Source organism: Malus sylvestris, chromosome 6, assembly GCF_916048215.2.
Source record: "Malus sylvestris chromosome 6, drMalSylv7.2, whole genome shotgun sequence".
In the NCBI taxonomy this organism is placed as follows: Eukaryota; Viridiplantae; Streptophyta; class Magnoliopsida; order Rosales; family Rosaceae; genus Malus; species Malus sylvestris.
The window spans coordinates 3,039,240-3,056,387 of record NC_062265.1 but is presented as its reverse complement, the minus strand read 5'-3'; the positions used below and the strand labels follow the sequence as shown (position 1 = coordinate 3,056,387).

The 17,148-nt window shown below is 40.5% G+C and overlaps 1 protein-coding gene across 2 annotated transcripts; it reads left to right on the top strand.

The window, feature by feature from the left end:
- Nucleotides 1-501: 501 nt before the first annotated feature.
- On the top strand, nucleotides 502-15,728 carry LOC126625276 (secretory carrier-associated membrane protein 4). 2 transcript variants are annotated; one of them, XM_050294370.1, is made up of 12 exons: nucleotides 502-671; nucleotides 1,914-2,027; nucleotides 2,104-2,166; nucleotides 2,577-2,610; nucleotides 2,708-2,830; nucleotides 3,530-3,592; nucleotides 3,698-3,791; nucleotides 13,002-13,047; nucleotides 13,126-13,193; nucleotides 13,380-13,428; nucleotides 14,454-14,519; nucleotides 15,130-15,728. In XM_050294370.1, exons 1-12 carry the CDS (start codon nucleotides 624-626, stop codon nucleotides 15,160-15,162), a joined length of 801 nt encoding a protein of 266 aa, XP_050150327.1. In that variant the 5' UTR covers nucleotides 502-623; the 3' UTR covers nucleotides 15,163-15,728. The 2 variants fall into 2 exon arrangements, with proteins under 2 accessions (XP_050150327.1, XP_050150326.1); XM_050294369.1 differs by having other exon boundaries at nucleotides 504-692.
- Nucleotides 15,729-17,148: the final 1,420 nt, after the last annotated feature.

Here is a 17,148-nt window from a genome sequence, read left to right as displayed (position 1 = left end):
AGTAATTGATTCCAACCCCGCTCAACTCAACTCGCCAATGAATGGTTTGCTCATTTTGTGGGTGGAAATGAGTTTTAAAAATGCCAAGTCAAGCCTATTGAGTTGGCCAACGTATTGGTTTCAAATCTGAAACTATTACGCCACATACATACATGAGGGTGAGATGGAAGTCTTTATCTTGTTAAATATATTTTTTAAAAGCTAAATAAAATCACTTAGTACTATGGTCTAATAACATTCATCTTCATTGATCGATTTTAATTTGAAGAATTATTTTGATGGGTTAGGCCAACTTCAACTACCATTCATAATCAAAACAGGTATAAAAATGAAAGTGGGCGTAGAAGGAGAGAGAAAATGCTTAAGAGAGAATTCGAATCCATAAAAAATTGAAAAACAGTTTAAAACTAGTGACCACTAACCGTTGGATCAAATCCAACGGCTTAGAAAAGCGTCGGCACTTCCAAATTTGCAAGTTATCCCGCGTAGGCGTGGCCACTAAGCCACTCTCTCTCTCTCACAGAATAAAGTGGGAGTGCAGTAGCGGTGCCTCTCACACAACAGAAACTCTCTCTCTCTCTCTCTCTCTCTCTAGATCTTGTGCAAAATTTGGGGATCTAGCCATGAATCGCCACCACGACCCCAACCCATTTGACGAAGAAGAAGTCCAGGTCGAGGTCAATCCTTTTTCGGTAATTCTGCCTCTTTCTTTTTCTCCAATTTCGCAAATTTTCGATCTGGATCTGAAAACTTCAAATTTGTTCTTTTCCTTCTTCCGTTTGGTAGTGAGGAACATGATGTGAATTTGGAAATAATGTTATGTTAACCTATCAAATTGAGTTGTAAAGTTTAATTAACATGCGGATTTGCAGTCTTAAGCACTTCCCAGTGCTCACTGTGCAAGTATACTTAGCTTAGACCCAATGTAATATGTACGAAAAAAAGGGATTTTTCGGGTTAGAAAAGCTTATAAGTCTTGATCTGGGTTAGGGTTTGGACTTCTGTGAATTTGTATAAAATTCAAACTTAGAAATTTTTTACCTCTTTCACTTCAAATCCAGCAGTGTGGAAAAAGACGAATTTGGGCAACATTTCTTTAGTTTTTTCTTTAAAAATGAAAACAAAGCGAATGAAAATCCGGTAAATTTGGAAGTGAGGTACAATATATAGCTTAGAGATTGGGTTTATATCTGCCCTGTACTCTTCTTTGTTTTCGTTTTTTTTAATTTGAAAATTTTATCATTTAGCCCTCCTCCCCCGTCTAAACAATGGTGCTCTTTTACATTTTGTTGGCCTTCTCATTCTTTAATAGTGATATTCTTATGATTTACCGCCTACCTCCTATCGTGAAGGGAACATGATAATTCTTAAAAATCACGGATTAATTTTGTTTATATATATAGAGTTCAACTTCTTTTGTTTTTGTTTTTTTTTTTTTTCATATCATTGGATTTTGAACCTTATGTAAACAATGTAAGAAACCATGATTGTAGATTATTTCAGTGACGCAGTATGACATATTAATGATGAATTAGAGATGTTAAACTTGGTTCTTAAAAGTTGAATGGAATGAAGCGGGTTACAATGCAATGTTGTTTGCTTCTTTCATATCTTTATGAAGTCCTAGTTCTTTGTACATAGGCAATAGGCATTTTAGAAATTATAGATCTCATGCCATGTCTTGTGCATATGCTATTTAATTGTAAGGCATTTTAGAAGTCACATGTTGCCACACCGTTCATTTTCCATTTCATGTGATATGATACCAAAACCACTTTTGGATTTTAATCGATACGACTGCATGGTTTGGACATGTTTTATTAAGACTGGTGCAAAGCGTAGTTTATATATATTTTCCCTATCATCCTTAATACGAAGGTGTTAAAATGTGCCATAATTTGAGAATTTTGCAGAATGGTGCTGCTGCTCCTATGTCAAAGTCGCGTGTTCCACCAGTGTCATCTGAACATCTGGGTTTTGGGCAGAAACATGATGCCACAGTCGATATACCGTTGGATACCATGAATGTAAAGTAGTTTTATTTTGTATACATTTTTTTCTCTCTATGAGCTTGTTTATGTATTGTTTGGCCATTTTCTGCAGGATTCTAAGCAAAAGGCAAAAGAGCTTGCAACTTGGGAAGCGGATCTCAAGAAGCGAGAAAAGGTTAATTGACAAATTTTTTGATTGATTACTTGCCTACAGTTCTACCTTTATTGTGTAATTCGCTTTATATTCTTGTGCGTTTACAAATGGATAAATTGATCACATATCTGGAATGTTGCCTGTAATAATATCACCGAGTGCACAGTGGGAGTGGCTGAGGCACATGGGTTTGTCCCAAGTTGCCTCAGGTGTGAAATCCCAACGTACCTTTCTTGCAATTGGTAATGTTTCCCGTCCCCCATGATTCTAGGGTTCAGTGGTGGGCCCCAGTTTAGATGCGTTATTTATTACTCTCTCTCTCTCTCATTTTTGCCTTTCCTTTTTCCCAGTTACAATCACTCTGTACTGCTTAATGTGTTCCTGTATTTTGTTTTCAATACAGTTTTTGTATTAATATTTAACTTTTACAGGATATTAAACGGAGAGAAGATTCTGTTGCAAAAGGTAAGCACTATGAATCTGCAACCTAGATCATTAGTAATTTGGGTGGCCTTTCTTAAATCATAGTAATTAATTTTTTTTCTTCTTCTTCGTGTATCAGCTGGTGTCCCTGTTGATGATAGAAATTGGCCTCCTTTTTTTCCAATTATTCACCATGATATAGCTAATGAAATACCAATACATGCTCAAAGGCTACAATATATGGCTTTTGCAAGTTGGCTAGGTAAGGCATGTTTATTATGCCAATGTGGTGCTATGTATTTTGCTTTGCTTGTATTTTTATCCATAAATGCATTGAGGATTCCATTATAAAAGAATTATATTCAAGTAGTATGCCTTATAAATTGGATATACATACAAAAAAAAATTTGGGTGACCTTACGTAACGTTAGCCAAATTGAAATTGGCTAACTTTTTGGTCACTCTTCAAGGATTTTTCCTTGAAAAAGAAGCTTCCAAATAGGGAACTGTTTGGTCATATAAACTATGCAGACAACCACAAGCGGTCCAATAAAACGAGAACAATGGTAATCAAATGGCTCAATGATTTTTGGTTCGGCTGATTCTTACTTGTTTGCGGGGATGGTCCTTTGAAGAAATTATTCTGATCATTCTGATGAATCCAAGTGGCTATGTCCTCATTTTTTATTTCTAATTAGGGAAATACTCACTTGAAGCTTCTCGGGGCTCATGCACAAAAACATACATGTATATCTATAAGTAGATAACTCAAAGGAAATGCTCTTTTGACAGACTGTCAATATGGACAATTGGTCATTTGAGTTATAATTCTAATATGTGATGCTTGATTACGAGTCTGGCAGAATATGTGGGTCGACTCCTTGTATCATTATTCTTTTTATCATCACATATATTTCCTTATTAGACTTCAATTAACACTTAAGTAATATTGTCATTGCAGGCATAGTTCTTTGCCTATTTTTTAATGTGATTGCGATTATTGTCTGTTGGATTAGAGGCGGGGGTAAGTTTTCCTCAATGATATTTGGTTATTACTTGATTGTAGGTAAACTTAGCTCCTCTGGCTATCACGCTAATTGGATCTTCTGATGACTTTCATAAACTGCAGGTGTTAAAATATTTTTGCTTGCAACGATCTATGCTCTAATGGGATGCCCTCTTTCATATGTTCTTTGGTACAGGCCTCTCTATCGTGCAATGAGGTAATTGTTTAAAGATGGCTTTGTTTCTAGTTTACAGGTAAATAAAAGATTTGTAGTTCCTCTTGAAATTACAGAGAAGCCGCAATGTTAGCATACATTTTTTGCCACTTTAGAGAAAATAGCTTGACTGTAATATCATGGATCTTAGGCTAAGACAAGAAAATACTTTTGAAATGACGTTTTTGGGAACCAAATATCAAGGAGAAAGTATTTGTTGTCATCCTAAAAGTATCCTCATCTGCTAATGGACGTGACCTTTGGCATATGATGGGCACATGTTTAAATTATGCCCTGTTTATATTATGGATACAACAACAACAACAACAACAAAGCCTTTTCCCACTAAGTGGGGTCGGCTATATGAATCCTAGAACGCCATTGCGCTCGGTTTTGTGTCATGTCCTCCGTTAGATCCAAGTACTCTAAATCTTTTCTTAGAGTCTCTTCCAAAGTTTTCCTAGGTCTTCCTCTACCCCTTCGGCCATGAACCTCTGTCCCGTAGTCACATCTTCGAACCGGAGCGTCAGTCGGCCTTCTTTGCACATGTCCAAATCACCGGAGCCGATTTTCTCTCATCTTTCCTACAATTTCGGCTACTCCTACTTTACCTCGGATATCCTCATTCCCAATCTTATCCTTTCTCGTGTGCCCACACATCCCACGAAGCATCCTCATCTCCGCTACACCCATTTTGTGTACGTGTTGATGCTTCACCGCCCAACATTCTGTGCCATACAACATCGCTGGCCTTATTGCCGTCCTATAAAATTTTCCCTTGAGCTTCAGTGGCCTACGACGGTCACACAACACGCCGGATGCATTCTTACACTTCATCCATCCAGCTTGTATTCTATGGTTGAGATCTCCATCTAATTCTCCGTTCTCTTGCAAGATAGATCCTAGGTAGCGAAAACGGTCGCTTTTTGTGATCTTCGCTAGATTGCTCCGGTCATTAGTGTGGATAAGTATATAAATGGATAGAGATAGGAAAGCAAACACAAGATGTACGTGGTTCACCCAGATTGGCTACGTCCACGGAATAGAAGAGTTCTCATTAATTGTGAAGGGTTTACACAAGTACATAGGTTCAAGCTCTCCTTTAGTGAGTACAAGTGAATGATTTAGTACAAATGACATTAGGAAATATTGTGGGAGAATGATCTCGTAATCACGAAACTTCTAAGTATCGGAGTGTGGTGTCGTCTTGACTTGCCTTATCTGTCTCATAGGTAGATGTGGCATCTTCTCTGGAAGTACTCTTCCTCCATCCAGGGGTGGTATCTTTAACTGGTGGAGATGCACAAGGTAATGTATCAATTTCACTTGAAGCTTACTTGTAGTTTCAGGCTTGGTCAAGCGCGATACAAACCATGTAGTAGGAGTCCCCCAAGTCGCCGAGCTAGGGGGTCTGCTGAAAGAGGTGACAGACAAGGTAAGCAATCAGAGCTCCGACTGATTGTTCACCTTCTCCCCATCTTGCAGCAGCATGAAGGATAAAGAGAAGAAAAATGAGAAGAGATGATATGAGATACTTTTGCTTTTGAAGAAGTAACTTTCCACAGGCTTATTCTTGAACTGAGCTGGAGGGTTTTCTGGTTTCCTCCAGAGTATAAGGCCGACTGAAGAATTTGAGGGTCAAAACAAGTCCATCAAATCTAGAGTACGTTCCACCCTGCTGATATGGGATACTTTTGCTTTTGACAGAGTAATGGATGTATCGGCACGTGTGCTGTTACGCTTGTCTCCACATGCTTCCTTGTATCCTTCGCACTTGCCCTATCTGTTCCTCAAGCAGATGCGGAATCTTCCCTGGAAACATAAGATGTTGAAGATGAGTACTCGAGAGCAATGCCAGGTAAGTAATCAGGTAAGGGGTTCCAGGCAGTCAGTTCCTGGCTGGAAGCTTGATTCCAACTGCTGACTGATTGCTCTCTTTCTCCTTGTCTTGCAGGTAAAAACAAGGCCAAAGGAAAAGACAGGGAAAAAGCATGATATGGGATACTCTTGCTTTTAACCCTGATGATATGAGATATTCTTGCTCTAGTATAGCTTGTTTGCAGAGGTATTATCGGGGGGAAAGAAAGCTGAATATTTCGAAAGGCTTCGTTGGGAGTGCCCTCTCAGATATGATGAAGGGTTGAGCATTTTTGCAGGTCTGCCTGTCCGTTGGGGATGGAGGTCGACATATATAGGAGTCTCCCTAACAACAAGTAGTAATGCTATTCCTTTACCCTGCTTGGTCATAGCACGGTAGTGGGAGCTGCCAGTTTCACATGTTTTAACTCTGTCAGAGCACTTTGAAAAAGTGGTCTGTGGTATCTGGCTCTCGAGATTCGGAAAACGATGCCTCTTCGATTTTTGAGAAAGCAATCATGTTGGGGGTCTGACTCTCGAGATTCGGAGAGCAGTGTCTCTTCGATTTTTGAGGAAGTAATCATGTTGGGAGTCTGGCTCTCGAGATTCGAAGGGCGGTGCCTCTTCGATTTTGGAGCAAGCAATCTTGTTGGGAGTGTTGTCTCGAATGTGAGTAAAGGTTGGGCATGTTTGCTAGTCTACCTTGCCACGAAGCACAAAGGTTGACACACAGGGACTTTCCAATTATCCAGCAATGGTACTGTTCCTTTACCCTCTCTTCAATTTTGAGAAAGTAGTCATGTTGGGAGTCTGGCTCTCGAGATTCGGAGGACGGTGCCTCTTCGATTTTGGAGCAAGCAATCTTGTTGGGAGTGTTTTCTCGAATGTGAGTAAAGGTTGGGCATGTTTGCTAGTCTACCTTGCCACGAAGCACAGAGGTTGACACACAGGGACTTTCCAATTATCCAGCAGTGGTACTGTTCCTTTACCCTTGTGGGTAATAATATGGTAGCTAGACCTTCAAAATTTATGTGTCTAAACTTTGTTAGTGCTGTTTCTTTGCTATTCTTTTACCTTTTTTGGTCAGAGCGATGTAGTGGGAGCTGCAAGCTTCACGTGCTCAACTTTGGCAAAGTTATATGTGGTACCCATGAGCTATTGTTGCGTGTGGGAAGTGGGTGATTGAACAGTAAGATTCATGTGCTTTCTACTTCACCAGAAGTCTTCGACAGAATGCCCATAATTTCTGCAAAGCTGAGTGTGCGTGTGACAGGTGCTGACAAGGCTAGAAAAGTAGGTGCCTCTTCGATTTCTGAGATTGGCCCTCGTGGTCTCTGAGCAGCCCAGCTTTTGAGAAAGCGAGCGCCTCTTCGATTGATTCGGAGAACGATGCCTCATCGATTTTTGAGAAAGCAATCATGCTGGGGGTCTGGCTCTCGAAGATTCGGGGAGCAGCGTCTCTTCGATTTTTGAGAAAGTAATCATGTTGGGAGTCTGGCTCTCGAGATTCGGAGGGCGGTGCCTCTTCGATTTTGGAGCAAGCAATCTTGTTGGGAGTGTTTTCTCGAATGTGAGTAAAGGTTGGGCATGTTTGCTAGTCTACCTTGCCACGAAGCTTCTCTTCGATTTTTAAGAAAGTAGTCATGTTGGGAGTCTGGCTCTCGAGATTCGGAGGACGGTGCCTCTTCGATTTTGGAGCAAGCAATCTTATTGGGAGTGTTTTCTCGAATGTGAGTAAAGGTTGGGCATGTTTGCTAGTCTACCTTGCCACGAAGCACAGAGGTTGACACACAGGGACTTTCCAATTATCCAGCAGTGGTACTGTTCCTTTACCCTTGTGGGTAATAATATGGTAGCTAGACCTTCAAAATTTATGGGTTTAAACTTTGTTAGTGCTGTTTATTTGCTATTCTTTTACCCTTCTTGGTCAGAGTGATGTAGTGGGAGCTGCAAGCTTCACGTGCTCAACTTTGGCAGAGAACTTTGGCAAAGTTTTCTGTGGTACCCATGAGCTATTGTTGCGTGTGGCAAGTGGGTGATTGAACAGTAAGATTCATGTGTTTTCTACTTCCCCAGAAGTCTTCGATAGAATGCCCATAATTTCCGCAAAGCTGAGTGTGCGTGTGACAGGTGCTGACAAGGCTGGAAAAGTAGGTGCCTCTTCGATTTCTGAGATCGGCCCTCGTGGTCTCTGGGGAGCCCAGCTTTTGAGAAAGTGAGCGCCTCTTCGATTTCTGAGATCGGCCTTTGTGGTCTTTGAGCAGCCCAACTTTTGAGAAAGCAAACGCCTCTTCGATTTCTGAGATCAACCCTCGTGATCTCTAAGCAGCCCAGCTTTTGAGAAAGCAAACGCCTCTTCGATTTCTGAGCAGGCGCCTCTTCGATTTCTGAAGCTCCGTCGAGTGCAGATTTTTATAGGGGCTGGCATTAAGTTCCAAAGCACACTTGAATCTCCACCAGTAGAAGCTTCATTCTTGCACTTCTAAGATCTTGATTTGTCCGACCTCTTCTCTCTTCAACACCTTTGAAAATGTCTGGCCCCTCCGACCGTCGTTTTGACTTGAACCTTGTTGAAGAGGCAGCCCCGCCTTCTCCAGACAACATATGGCGTCCATCCTTCGTCTCCCCCACTGGTCCTCTTACCGTTGGGGATTCCGTGATGAAGAATGATATGACCGCTGCGGTGGTGGCCAGGAACCTTCTCACTCCCAAAGATAACAGACTACTTTCCAAACGGTCTGATGAGTTAGCTGTTAAGGATTCGCTGGCTCTCAGTGTTCAGTGTGCAGGTTCTGTGTCTAATATGGCCCAACGCCTATTTGCTCGAACCCGCCAAGTTGAATCATTGGCGGCTGAAGTGATGAGTCTCAAACAGGAGATTAGAGGGCTCAAGCATGAGAATAAACAGTTGCACCGGCTCGCACATGACTATGCTACAAACATGAAGAGGAAGCTTGACCAGATGAAGGAAACTGATGGTCAGGTTTTACTTGATCATCAGAGATTTGTGGGTTTGTTCCAAAGGCATTTATTGCCTTCGTCTTCTGGGGCTGTACCGCGTAATGAAGCTCCAAATGATCAACCTCTGATGCCTCCTCCTTCTAGGGTTCTGTCCAGTACTGAGGCTCCAAATGATCCCCCTCCGGTGCCTTCTCTTTCTGAGGCTCTACCGACTGCTGAGACTTCTCCTAAGCAACCTTTGTGAAGGCTCCCTCTTGTGTGTTTATTTTGACTCATGTATATGTACATATTTGTAGCTTATCGGGGATATCAATAAATAAGCTTTCCTTCATTTCAACGTATTGTGTTAAATACACCAAAGCCTTATTCGCTAAGTTCTTTGAATTTTCTTTTGTTGAAGCTTGTATGTTGAAGCTTTCTGAGTGGAGCATGTAGGTTGGGGTAGTGTTCCCTTAATTTTCCGAGTGAGGAAAACTTCTCGGTTGGAGACTTGGAAAATCCAAGTCACTGGGTGGGATCGGCTATATGAATCTTAGAACGCCATTGTGCTCGATCATGTGTCATGTCCTTCGTTAGATCCAAGTACTCTAAGTCTTTTCTTAGAGTCTCTTCCAAAGTTTTCCTAGGTCTTCCTCTACCCCTTCGGCCCTGAACCTCTGTCCCATAGTCGCATCTTCTAATCGGAGCGTCAGTAGGCCTTCTTTGCACATGTCCAAACCACCGTAACCGATTTTCTCTCATCTTTCCTTCAATTTCGGCTACTCCTACTTTACCCCGGATATCCTCATTCCTAATCTTATCCTTTCTCGTGTGCCCACACATCCAACGAAGCATCCTCATCTCCGCTACACCCATTTTGTGTACGTGCTGATGTTTCACCGCCCAACATTCTGTGCCATACAGCATCGCCGGCCTTATTGCCGTCCTATAAAATTTTCCCTTGAGCTTCAGTGGCATACGGCGGTCACATAACACACCGGATGCACTCTTCCACTTCATCCATCCAGCTTGTATTCTATGGTTGAGATCTCTATCTAATTCTCCGTTCTTTTGCAAGATAGATCCTAGGTAACGAAAACGGTCGCTCTTTGGTATTTCTAAATCTCCGATCCTCACCCCTAACTCGTTTTGGCCTCCATTTGCACTGAACTTGCACTCCATATATTCTGTCTTTGATCGGCTTAGGCGAAGACCTTTAGATTCCAACACTTCTCTCCAAAGGTTAAGCTTTGCATTTACCCCTTCCTGAGTTTCATCTATCAACACTATATCGTCTGCGAAAAGCATACACCAAGGAATATCATCTTGAATATGTCCTGTTAACTCATCCATTACCAACGCAAAAAGGTAAGGACTTAAGGATGAGCCTTGATGTAATCCTACAGTTATGGGAAAGCTTTCGGTTTGTCCTTCATGAGTTCTTACGGCAGTCTTTGCTCCTTCATACATATCCTTTATAGCTTGGATATATGCTACTCGTACTCCTTTCTTCTCTAAAATCCTCCAAAGAATGTCTCTTGGGACCCTATCATACGCTTTTTCCAAATCTATAAAGACCATGTGTAAATCCTTTTTCCCATCTCTATATCTTTCCATCAATCTTCGTAAGAGATAGATTGCCTCCATGGTTGAGCGCCCTGGCATGAACCCGAATTGGTTGTCCGAAACCCGTGTCTCTTGCCTCAATCTATGCTCAATGACTCTCTCCCAGAGCTTCATTGTATGACTCATTAGCTTAATACCCCTATAGTTCATGCAATTTTGTACGTCGCCCTTATTCTTGTAGATAGGCACCAAAGTGCTCGTTCGCCACTCATTTGGCATCTTCTTCGTTTTCAAAATCCTATTGAAAAGGTCAGTGAGCCATGTTATACCTGTCTCTCCCAAAAGTTTCCACACTTCGATTGGTATATCGTCTGGGCCTATTGCTTTTTTATGCTTCATCTTCTTCAAAGCTACAACCACTTCTTCCTTCCGGATTCGACGATAAAAAGAGTAGTTTCTACACTCTTCTGAGTTACTCAACTCCCCTAAAGAAGCACTCATTTCATGTCCTTCATTGAAAAGATTATGAAAATAACCTCTCCATCTGTCTTTAACCGCGTTCTCTGTAGCAAGAACCTTTCCATCCTCATCCTTGATGCACCTCACTTGGTTTAGGTCTCTTGTCTTCTTTTCCCTTGCTCTAGATAGTTTATAGATATCCAACTCTCCTTCTTTGGTATCTAGTCGTTTATACATATCGTCGTAAGCCGCTAACTTAGCTTCTCTGACAGCTTTCTTCGCCTCTTGCTTCGCTTTTCTATACCTTTCACCATTTTCATCGGTCCTCTCCTTGTATAAGGCTTTACAACATTCCTTCTTAGCCTTCACCTTTGTTTGTACCTCCTCATTCCACCACCAAGATTCCTTTTGGTGTGGGGCAAAGCCCTTGGACTCTCCTAATACCTCTTTTGCTACTTTTCGGGTACAACTAGCCATGGAATCCCACATTTGGCTAGCTTCCCCCTCTCTATCCCACACACATTGGGTGATTACCTTCTCTTTGAAAATGGCTTGTTTTTCTTCTTTTAGATTCCACCATCTAGTCCTTGGGCACTTCCAAGTCTTGTTCTTTTGTCTTACTCTTTTGATATGTACATCCATCACCAACAAGCGATGTTGATTAGCCACGCTCTCTCCTGGTATAACTTTGCAATCCTTACAAGTTATACGATCCCCTTTCCTCATTAGAAGAAAATCTATTTGTGTTTTTGACGACCCACTCTTGTAGGTGATCACATGTTCTTCTCTCTTCTTAAAGAAGGTGTTGGCTAAGAAGAGATCATATGCCATTGCAAAATCCAAGATAGCTTCCCCATCCTCGTTTCTCTCCCCAAAACCATGGCCACCATGAAAACCTCCATAGTTGCCTGTCTCCCTGCCCACGTGTCCATTTAAATCTCCTCCTATAAATAACTTCTCCGTCTGAGCAATTCCTTGCACCAAGTCTCCAAGATCTTCCCAAAATTTCTCCTTCGAACTCGTATCCAACCCTACTTGAGGTGCGTACGCACTAATCACATTGATAAGTTCTTGTCCTATTACAATCTTGATTGCCATGATTCTATCTCCTACCCTCTTGACATCTACAACATCTTGTACCAAGGTCTTGTCCACGATGATGCCAACACCGTTTCTCGTTCTATTTGTGCCCGAATACCAAAGTTTAAACCCTGAGTTTTCTAGATCCTTTGCCTTACTACCAACCCACTTAGTTTCTTGTAGGCACATAATATTTATCCTTCTCCTCACCATAACTTCCACTACTTCCATAGATTTTCCCGTTAAGGTTCCTATATTCCACGTTCCTAAACGCATTTTGCTCTCTTGAACTCTACCCTTCTGTCCTAGCTTCTTCACCCTCCCCCGTCTAATAGGATCAAAGTACTTCTTTTGTGTGTCCCGGGTAAAGTTGATAGGAGCATATGCTCCCAAACAACTTTGAGTGGAGTCGTTCGAAAAGAAGTTTCTATGGCCCCCTTGCTCATTTAACACTGCATCCGGGTGCCGATGGAGATACAGCGACCCTTGCTCACTTATCACTGTGCTCGGGCCACACAGCGCGCCACTTACGGGTGACGCCCTAGCTTTAGCGCGATTTTGTTCTGGATTCATTTTCATAAGGATTCGACGTGATCATGGAGTGCCGGCTGTCGACTACCTGACGCCCTCCCCCTCCTCCTTTATCCGGGCTTGGGACCGGCCATGTAAGACATAGGCGGAGTTTGTTTATATTATGGATGAATCAAGTAATACCCTATGGACTCTAACTGGCACTATAACTCTCTCGCAACATGTTTCTACCAGAAATTTTAGTGCATCAAAGGCTTATGTAGGAAAATAGTAAGAGAAAGGAATATAATAGAGATTTGGACTCACTTTGGCCTTTGGCATAGCACTAAAGGTGTATTGGAATAACTCCGATAGAAATTAAAAGTTTCCAGCATCACACCAGCCTTCACTGTCATACTGCCTTTGGAAACAATGCTGCGTGGTCACTAGGGTGGGATTGTTATATGGTGCATAACATGGTGGTTGTGGTTGAACGTGGAAACCAAATTTTCCTGGAAATCAAGAGTTGTGTGGAATTTAATTCCTTTTTGTGTGTGTGTGTGCGTGTGTGGGTGGGGGGGACTGCTGCATTTATGGATCTTTATAGTTTATGATGAAGTTTATGATCTATGGGACCTTGTCCCATTTCATTTGTTGTACAAATAGGTAGAGAATCAGTTGTATGATGTCACTGTTATCTATGTGGATGGGAATGTAATGTGTTGTTTTTATTTGTTGAACTGAACTCGGTAATATCATGCACTGCTGACTGTGTTGAGGTGTATTTTTTCCATCTTGCAGAACAGATAGTGCCCTGAAGTTTGGTTGGTTTTTCATGTTCTATATGGTATGTACTGATACTGTATCTGTTTGACTTATTATGCTTGACTTACCAATCTGATTTTAATCAATTTTCGTGTGGCAGCTCCACATTGGATTTTGTATTGTTGCGGCGATAGCTCCTCCAATTGTCTTTAATGGGAAATCATTGACGTAAGTTCTTACATTCTTTTTTGTTTTTTGTTTCTTGCATTTAATATTATTTACTCGTGGCGATAGCTCCTCCAATTGTCTTGGTAAGCGTTTTGATGCTGTGTAACTGAACCAATATATTTTCCTCCTATTATTTTCGACAAATGTGTCTTTTTTTATTTTTTCCATTTTCCTTCTTATATACAGGGGAATTCTTTCGGCAATTGATGTTTTCTCTGATCATGTGGTGGTAGGGGTAAGTTTTTTACTGTGCTGCATCTATAGACAATGCTGTTAGAATGTTATCGGAAGTGTAATGTTTGTTTTATTTTTCATTCCCATCATCTTAGTGTCACTACTTCATTTTAACTGAAAAAAAGGAAGAAAAAGCGTTGTCTAGACTCTAAACTATGACGTAGGCCACGTCAACCAAAAACTATGCAGTAGGCCAGGAAGAAATACAAAGATGAGCTGGTTTTCTGCCAAAACTCAAGAATCAGACTTGTGTACACTTTTGACATCCAAATTAATGCTGTCTTCTTTCCCTAAGCACTTTTAACAAATGAACCAGTAACCACCTTCACAATGATCTAAAGTGGGAGAAACTCTCTTCACCAAGATTCCATTTTCAAGTTCACAATGCTATGCATTTAATTGAGAATATCAGATTATTTCAAAACTTTTTTTAGCTCTGGTTGGCTGGTCAGGTCTTTAATTTGTGCTATGCGTTGAGAATATACTAGAACAAATTTTGGTAAAAGAATATCTGCTCTTTAGATTTGGCCAATAATGCATCCCTTATGCTTCTTACTTGAGCATTGAAAGGTTCTCTTAACACAGAACAATGAAGGATACACTTTATGCCATTAATATATATACCCTTTATGGTTCTTGATCGGAGTTAGTTCCTTAATGGGTGGGCACTGGTCGACCTAGATTTTTTCCGCAGTTGCTGGCTCACTTTTCTCAATTAGATTTTAGGTTTTAATGAGATCTTATGTACCCTCAATATGCAATCTTGTCGGGAAAATGGATCAAAACTAAAATAAAAGTCATGAAGACTTGCTTCCCAGTTCATAGCCATATCACCCAGCTTTACAAATGAGAACAGAACAGGTGATTGGAAAAAGAATAAAGAGGTATTAGTTGGTAAGGAATATCTAGCATCATCATGATCAGATGACCAAGGTAGCTTAGTTGTTGCTAATATTGTTTGGTGCAATCTCATTGATTATTTGGTTATAAGAATACTAATATTATTTTTTGTTGTATCCTGTGCAGATATTCTACTTAACTGGGTTTGCATTGTTTTGCTTGGAGTCTCTTCTAAGCTTATGGGTACTTCAGGTGAGACAGAGGTTCCCTTATTTCCTATGTACATTATAATCTTTAGAAGTATAGAAAATGCTTCTGGTGGCTTACGAAGGCATGCATTTACTTGAGTAATCTCTATGTATGGATTTTTGGAGTTCTAGATCATCGTGATTGCTCTCAGTCCCAGATCACCGTGACTCCACCAATTTGCTTCAGAAATATTCTGTTTTTGTTATTGGAAAAACAGAATACTTAACTGCATTTTCCCCTAAAACAAGAACCCTTTTACAAAACTACACTTGTTTTTTCGTTTTCCCTCTTATTGATGAAGCTTAATCTTTAGCGTTAACGACAACTAATGTTTGTTTCTTTTTTCTCACCAAATATACCCTTGTTGGTATGTTTACAAAAGCTTGTACGACTGTATCTGGAATATGTTTACTCACAATCATCTCGTCGTCTCTTAAAAGATTTGAATTTCATTACTAGTCTAAATGCCTCTTCTTCTTTTTTTTTGTCCTTATCCAATTGTCAGCGTAAATATTTCTTCTTTTTTGGTCTCGTAGTCAGATTAAAGTCATCATTAACATGTTATTTATCCTTACTATTTCTCTGATCGTCTTTCCCTCTTTTGTTTGTGCAGAAAGTATACATGTATTTCAGGGGGAACAAGTGAGGTTTGATCCGGGGGATTGCAATCCAATTGGGATTCAGAGTTGCATTGCCTTTTTCGAGTGGTTTTAGTATATTCTTCTGCAGCCTATTATGTTTGCCATTTCGTTTTTATAATTGCATTGCATGAGTCAGTAAGCTACTTTGGATTGGACTCGACAGAGGCTTGCTTATATATGTAGAGCAAGGGTCAAATTCTTAAGTAGAAGTGTACGAGACCGGAAATGCTCATGAGTCCATGACCCCGACGCATTGAAGTGGCTTCGATATTCGCTGGAGCAGTTATCTTTGGATTGGACTCGACAGAGGCTCCCTTAGATGGTACTGGATGTCTTAGTTAAAGGATATCTTTGTGTTTCTCTTGTGAGTTGCATCGACGCGATGGTAACAAAGTGGCGCATGAATTAGCTAAATTTGTTGTTCGAACTCGAGGCTATGGACTATATGGGCTGGGAATTTGATATTTCAGTTGTATTTTTCCATTACTAATGCAATGAAATTCAGATGTTTCCAGTAAAAGTAAATAATGAAAAACACCTCTATTATGGTAATAACAAGTTAAAAGGAAAATACTTGCATTCCCTTTGCATGATGTCTTGTTTTCCATTTTGCGAATAATGTATTTTGACAGGAGAAAACCAGCTATTGGAACCGTTTAAATTTATTATTTTTCATTTGAAGGTCATTGCTATAAGAAATTATTTTCATCGGAGATTATTTGGTTATTTAAATGTATAAAACAAATTGATAGTATAAGTATCAACAACAACAGTCTTTTCCCGCTAAGTGGGATTGACTATATGAATCTTAGAATGTCATTGCGATCGGTTTTGTGTTACTTCTTTCGTTAGATCCAAGTACTCTTAAGTCTTTTTTTAGAGTTAAAGTCTTCCTAGGTCTTCCTCTACCCCTTCGGCCTTGAACCTTTGTCCTATAATCGCATCTTCTAACTGGATCGTCAGTAGGCCTTCATTTCACATGTCCAAACTACCGTAACCGATTTTCTCTGATCTTCCTTCAATTTTGGCTCCTACTTTACCTTGGATATCCTCATTCCTAATTTTATCCTTTCTCGTGTGCTCAAACATCCAACAAAGCATTCTCATCTTCGCTACATCCATTTTATGTACATGTTGATGCTTCACTGCCTAACATTCTGTGCCATAAAGCATTGCCGACCTTATTGCCGTCCTAAAAAAATTTCCCTTGAGCTTCAGTAGCATACGACAGTCACACAACATGCCGAATGCACCCTTCCACTTCATCCATCCAGCTTGTATTCTATGGTTGAGGTCTTCATCCAACTCTCTATTCTTTTGCAAGATAGATCCTAGGTAGCGAAAACGGTAGCTCTTTGGCACTTCCTGATCTACAATCCTCACCCCTAACTCATTTGAGCCTCCGTTTGCACTGAACTTGCACTCCATATACTTTGTCTATGACCGACTCACCTTTAGATTCCAACACTTTTCTCCAAAGGTTAAACTTCGCATTTACTACTTCCTGAGTTCATTTATCAATACTATATCGTCTGCTAAAAGCATACACCAAGAAATATCATCTTGAATATGTCCCGTTAACTTATCCATTACCAATGCAAAAAGGTAAAGACTTAAGGATGAGCCTTGATGTAACCCTATAGTTTGGGGAAGCTTTCAGTTTGTCCTTCGTGAGTTCTTACGGCAATCATTGGTCCATCATACACATCCTTTATAGTTTGGATATATGCTACTTGTACTCCTTTCTTCTCTAAAATCCTCCAAAGAATGTCTCATAAGACCCTATCATATGTCTTTTCCAAATCTAAAAAGACCATGTACAAATCCTTTTTCATATCTCTATATATTTCCATTGATCTTCGTAAGAGATAGAGTTCCTCCATGGTTGGGCGCCCTAGTATGAATCCAAATTGGTTGTCTGAGACCTGTGTTTCTTGCCTCAGTTTATGCTCAATTACTCTTTCCCAAAGCTTCATTGTATGACTCATTAA